The sequence below is a fragment of the Coffea arabica genome, chromosome 5e (genome assembly GCF_036785885.1).
Source record: "Coffea arabica cultivar ET-39 chromosome 5e, Coffea Arabica ET-39 HiFi, whole genome shotgun sequence".
Taxonomy (NCBI): domain Eukaryota; kingdom Viridiplantae; phylum Streptophyta; class Magnoliopsida; order Gentianales; family Rubiaceae; genus Coffea; species Coffea arabica.
Genome location: NC_092318.1, coordinates 9607055 through 9613899, shown reverse-complemented (window position 1 = coordinate 9613899; position 6845 = coordinate 9607055). Strand labels below are relative to the sequence as shown.

Here is a 6845-nt window from a genome sequence, read left to right as displayed (position 1 = left end):
TCAAACACACACCGACAATGATGAACAGGCCTTGTAACAATTTGTTTTTGGGATTTAATAGCCCATGAAATTGGGTAATTACCCTTCTATGAATTGGAATATGATTTTCTATCCATAATCTGATCTACCCATATTTGTTAATGGGTGATTTTCGTTGAGTCCATTTATGATTGAATATGAGCTATTGCATCAGTGTGCGTTTCTAATATTTCTAGGAGTTGCCGAAGACTTTGGAAGAATTCAGTTTCGATTTAAGCACGTTTTTACCCACATTTTGTGTTTTTTTTAAGGCTCAAACCTTGAAAAAAAAAAAAAAAAACTTTAAAACTGACATTGGCAATTGGAGCGGGATGCTTCAACTCTGGCGTCTTGTTGGGACAAGTCACGGTTTTAGTATCTTACTGTATACTGCATACGGGGAAGGATGAAGAAAGATAAGTAGTAACGTACAAATTATGGTTTTAGTACTATTTGATTGCATAAGGGGAAGGAAGAAGAAAGATAACTGGTAACAGATTTTTGATGGGCATTCTCGGAGTTTTGTCATATATTTGCCGTGACATTACAGCCAGTTTGTAAATCAACGTTAGTTGACTGACACAGCCACACAGGGATGTTTTTGTTATGGAGCTTTGAGTTTGAGGGACCTTTTCATAGTTTTGTTAAAAATGAGGGGCTGGTTTGTTATTTGATCAAACCATAGGGGAAGTAAATGTAATTAACCCTAAAATTTTAGGAAAAAGGGGAATAAAACTACAAGGAAAAGGAAAATCGTATCAGGTAAGAGCCAGCAAGGAATACAGAGCACATTACAAGAAACAAAGAACCATATGCAATTATAGATGATCAGAATAGCCAAAAAGCAAGTACAAAAGGAAAAACAGATGGATAAAGGAACGAGACTCCATTAACTGATTAATTCTCACTGACTCTCAAAACAGAATTGATAATAGCAGATTTCATGATTGTAGTAGTAGTTGATATCCAGCTATTGAATTTATGAAAAACAAGGGATCATGTAATTCATTATCACTATTCAATTCTGACATACTATTCAATCATGGAATGTTATCTAACACATCTTCAAGAAAACGCCTCAAGGAAGAAAAGGATGATCCTCCTTCATTAGGAGCCAACCTGCTCTTCTCTTTCATTTCCTTCACCTTCTCTCTGATTTCATTCTCAGGATCCATCAGATGTTTAATCCCTCTTTCAATCACATCTGCACTCAAAATCTCACTACTCACACCCAGTACGAAATCCCTTTTGAAATCTATTTTGATCTCCACTGCCATTGCCAAGTCTTTCACCATTAGGAATGCATTCTGCTGCTGCTCTGCATAAAGCGGCCAAGTTGCCACTGGCACACCGCACCAAACGCTTTCCAATATTGAGTTCCAACCACAGTGAGAAACAAAGCCCCCCACAGCAGGATGGGATAGAGCTGCCGCCTGTGGTGCCCATCCAATAACTTTTCCAACAGCTGCAGTTCGCTGCAAGAACCCTTCTGGCATGACTTCATCCAGGTTCTCATACTCACTTGGAAACTCAAAATTTTCTTTGGGTGAAGGCCTTCTCAATGACCAGAGGAATCGATATCCACTGCGCTCGAGTGCATAGGCAATTTCCTTCACTTGGTCACCATCAAAACTACCTGCACTACCAAAGCAAAGGAACACAACAGAACATTCTGGCTGAAGATCTAGCCATTTCATAATCATCTCAGTTTCTTGATTTTGACTATTGCTTCCCTTCAGATTCAATACAGGCCCTACTGCATATACTGGTGGGATGGTTTTATCATTGCTCAAGGCGTGAATCGCATGGGATTCTAACTCAAGGAAAGTGTTAATTATGATTCCCTTGGTCTTCCTGTATCTTTGTGCCTGATCGAGGAACATGTCGACACCTCCATCCTTCTCAAACAATGCAGATGACAAAAGTTTAGCTGGAATAGGATTGATGTAAGTAGGCAAAGCTAATTCAACGTCTGAATTCTCGTAATGGCTCACATCTTCATTGAGATCATCTCTCAGACTTTGCAACAGGAATAAAACGCCAAGCGTTGCAGCACCGCCTGGGTAAAATATATAGGAAGGAACCCCAAATTCATTGGCTACATCGATCAAAGAGGTGCAAAACATGTCTATGACGATCCCACCAAGATGCGACGAAACAGAATTGGATATTTCAGCAAGAACCTCCCTCACACAACTTTTATGGTTGTCGATAAATCGAAAGAAAATCGAAAGAAAAGATGACAATTGAGAAGAAGGCTCTTCTTTCATGAGCTCAAGGTACCTTATGTGCAAATTCGGAGTTTCTACCAACGAATTTGTGTAGCTACTGACTTTTGGATCAAAGGGCTGCTTCATAATCAGGACGGTGATCGATAATCGTTCATCACATTCAACGAGAAGCTTTGCTAGTTCAACACATGATACTAAGTGGCCAATCCCTGGTACAGTAACGAAAACCAGCTCTGCTTTATTCATTTCTTTCGTTTTCTCTGCTAACGAAAACGGCAGATGGGATGTGCTTATGAGCAAAGTTCGGTGTGGATAGATTTGTGGCTCTGTTGGGGGAAAATGGGAAACCAGATGAGTAATAAATGATGGAGAAAAGGGAAATTGGAAAGTGGCGATAAAGGAAGCAAATGAAGAGAAAATTGGGGACAGAGGAGGAAAGGAAATTTGGAGAGTGGAGACACACTCAAAATTACGTTAAAATTATATAAATATTATAAGAATTTAAGGAGACAGTGGGGCCCGACGGCGGGTGCCCCCAATGCCCCCACCTTAAATCCGTCGCTGGTTATTACCACAATTTTGAGAGGAATTAGACCCCGCCTTCAAGCCTCTCAAACCCCTAGTTTTGACTTTTTAACCAGTATCTCTGTCCAAGCAAGCTTCTCATGTCTTAGTCCTATTATTTGTCAAGCATATCAATTAAAAAAAAGGGTGCCTAGTATTTGGCACTCGTTTCAATTAGGCGCCCTTTTCAATGATAAATTGGTTATGTTTTCACATTTTAAATTATGACTAATGCAATGAACAAATGACTTAATTTTTTGGGATAATTGCAGAAACCTCCCCTGAGGTTTTTGATATTTGCACTGACCTCCCCTGTGGTTTGAAAAATTACACTGACCTCCCCTGAGGTTACTAATTCTTTGCAAATTTAGTCCAAACGATTAAAATATTATTTTAGGGAGTGAAATTAGAAATTTGTACCAGATTTGCCCTTTGTGCTACATATCCAATGAATGACAAAGTACTATAAATCAATTAACAATTAATAAATTTTAGGGAGTATAATTTATGGACAAACGTGCATTACTCATTTAAAAGTACCAACTCTTTACGAATATTTTACTTTCAAATATTTAATTTATGATAGATATATCAATATTTGTAAGTAAAATTAAAAAAATGTTATAGTAATATTCTTGCAAAAAAGAAATCGATAGGTTATTTATTTAATATAAATTAAATATTCTTTTAAAAAAATAAATGGCCCATAAAGTATTAATTTTTTATGGCTTTCATCCATTACACGAGTAAAGTATTCGCTTTTTATGTGCATTTTATTCTGAATCATTTAATTTATATTAAATACATAAATATTTGTAACTAAAATTGAAAAAGTGTTATATTAATATTTTTACAGAAGAGAGATTGGTAGGTTTTGTATTTAAAAAAAATTAAATATTTGAAAGTAAATACAAATCTGTATTTGAGCGTAAATATTTGTATTAAATTAAATATTTGAAAGTAAAATACCCTTAAAGAACCGGTACTTAAAATAGTTAGCGGCTCTTTATAGGCAAACACGCATTACTCATTTAAAGTACCAGCATTTTACGGTTCTATATGTGTTGTTTTTCAACCCACTATACATTTTTATCCTTTCTTACCAATTATCAAGGTAATTTCTTTATCTCAGACCTATTATCATACCGTCTGAATTTTTTCCCTTCATGCTTTTTGTCCCTCCTTTATACATATTTGCTTTTAGTATTTGTCTTTCCTTCTAGCACTGCTGTTTATGTTTCATTTCTTTTTCCTTCTGTAAAAACCACCCGCTCAGTACCCGTCTTTGTGTTCCTTGCTCTTCATGTTCTTTTTGCTCCTCCGCCTGACGTGACTTCCATCTGGGTACTGTTATAGTTCCAGCAATGAATATTTTATCTATTGCTTTTTTTTTTTTTTTTTTTTTTTTACGTATGCTAGCCATTTGTTTTTCGTTTCTGCCTGTCTTCTGTTTTTTCCCTCATAATTATTTGTATTCTTTTTCTCACTTCATTGAACATCCAGGTTTTATTAATTGCTGAAAGTGACCAAGAGGAAGCAGTTCTTTTCCACCAGCTCTTTCTATTCTCACCGAAAGTTAGCAACACAAACCAGTTTCCTTCCACGCTAACTGGTATGCATATAACTCTTACCTATAACTCTTACATCATACGTTTCGTTTTTCTTGTCAGCTCAATTGCCAAAAATCATGCCATCATCTTTTGCTTATTATTTCCTTGCTATGCATGTAATCCTTAGCTAATGTCTATAATTTTTGCCTAACTTATATGTGAAAATGATATGACCATCCTTCTGTTAGGTGGATGCAGCAATATATGATCAGAAGATGCCGAGAGAAAAGTCTTGAATATTCGCATATGACCAAACCACCTTAAGCTATGTTTTTTCTTTTTTCAGATACCGTTTCAATACGCAAACCTACCATTATAATGAGAATAAATGTCAATGCATGCGACAGATTGATGCATAGATTTTAGAGTTTCATGCAGTGGTGGAGCTAGGATAACTTTCCAGTGAGGGCACAAATGATAGAAAAATATTTTAATTTTGCGAGAAGTACTTAATACAATAATAATATTTACAAATCAAATAGCATATGCATTCAATAAATATGCAAAACATGCAAGGAACCTCTTAATGCGCTATGACTGAAAAGACAAAATCTTTTAGCATAACAAATCCATTCGTAGGCTACGAATCCTTAAAATGTAGCTAGTATTAGTACTGCATTCATAATAAAGGGGATGTATTATGTTTGTTATTATTATTTTTAAAATTTTTTCTTGTAAATGATGAGATTTAAGAAATCAGGAGGGATTAGAGGGATTAGAAGCCAGAGCCTCCTCTAAGTTCTAGGGGTATTTTATTTGTTATTTATTTTTTCACTGTCTATAACTATAGAATTACTTGCAAATATATGAGTTGATTTTTACAGTTACTAGGAATAAAAACAAAATTTTTCTTAAACTTAATACCTTAAATGAACAAGTTCATTTGGTCAAAGGGGGCTCGCTTACACATGAGTGGGATTAAAAAACATTCTTTGAACTTTTTCATATACAAAACTAACTTGTTGCTTTGGCCAATAGGGACACATGGTATTCGTATGTACGCCCTAAAGATTAGAATTTTTTTTATACAATTTAATTATTTATATTTATTGAATGGCATTTGTCTTATTAATTATCTCGATATTTCAATTAGTATAAACGATACATACATTAATGTAATAATAAAGTATCATAATTATGACAAATATTAACTGGGATTTATTTTAAAGATTTATATTTATAGTATTAATAAATGAGAAACTATTAATACAAATAGATTTTTTTTTTATCTGCCAATCATATTTGGCATGTGGATTTCGATGCCTATTTTATTAATAATGAAATTAGGAAAAAGTACAACGAAGGAGGGGGACATAAAGCCTTTACCTCCTGATATAGAATCTAAAATTACATATACCTATCTTATCTAAACAAAATAAATCCTTAGCTAATGAAGAAAAATCAGAACTCAATTTGTAAACGTCAAATATCCCATGTTGAATCCAAGAAGCTACCAAAGCTTCTGCAACATCATTTGCCTCACGGAAACAGTGGAACACAACGGATCCCTCTTAACTGTTGCCCGAATGTCTGCCGGAATCTGAAACCTTCCTTCCAATACCCCAACTAGAACCAGGGAGTCTAGTTCCAAACACACCTGTGATTTTCCATATTTCTAGCAAAGCTGAAGACCAACTAAAAGTCTAAAAGAGCACGCGCCTCCGCTTGTAAAGAATTTGTCTTGCCAAAGAAATCTGAAAATGCACCGAATTCAATCCTTACAGTTCCTCCTCCACTACCATGGTTCGCTATCACGGGTCACGGTCACATTGCGGTCTCGATTATTCCACATCCGTTGTGGCATATCGGTTGAATATCGGGTGATACACACATTATAGCACATGAAAGTTTCCAAAAATTTTTAAAAAATTACTAAAATTAGAAAAATACCAAAAAAGGCATAATTTAAAAAATATCTGAGTTGACTAGAATATATCAACCGGTGTCATGCATCACAAATTCAAATCGGCCAATAACGACCGAATCAGAGCGAGTCATCATGGATATAGTAATATCCACAATTCGGGGATCGGTATCGTATCTGTCCCCTCCGTTCCGGTTACGACTAGGCCGATATGTACATGGTTCGAAGACTCGGCCGAGTCGTCTCCGTCTCGGCCTAGTCCGAGACGAGACCGCAACGAAACGTTTCCCAGATACGTGACAGGCCGAGACGTCACCGTGAAGGATTGAAACAGCCGAATCACACCGATGCATTGGTTAATCCAAATGGCATGACTAACAATTCATAATTCCCATACCTTGTCTTAAATAGACTCTTAGGAATATCCCCTTCTTTGATTTTCAATTGATGATATTCAGACCTCAAATCAATTTTAGAAAATACCTTAGCACCTTTCAGTTGATCAAATAAATCGTCAATTCTTGGGAGTGGGTACTTATTTTTTACCGTAATTTTATT

At 35.7% G+C, this 6845-nt stretch overlaps 1 protein-coding gene across 1 annotated transcript; it reads right to left on the bottom strand.

Moving 5' to 3' along the window:
• Nucleotides 1–996: 996 nt before the first annotated feature.
• Nucleotides 997–2495, bottom strand: LOC140006467 (anthocyanidin 3-O-glucosyltransferase 2-like). The gene has a single exon (XM_072048396.1). It carries the CDS (start codon nucleotides 2493–2495, stop codon nucleotides 1059–1061), a length of 1437 nt encoding a protein of 478 aa, XP_071904497.1. The 3' UTR covers nucleotides 997–1058.
• Between the last annotated feature and the right edge of the window lie 4350 nt (nucleotides 2496–6845).

Coding starts and splice junctions, on each gene's coding strand:
- LOC140006467 (XM_072048396.1), bottom strand. CDS start 2,495: ATGAATAAAGCAGAGCTGGTTTTCGTTACTGTACCAGGGATTGGCCAC.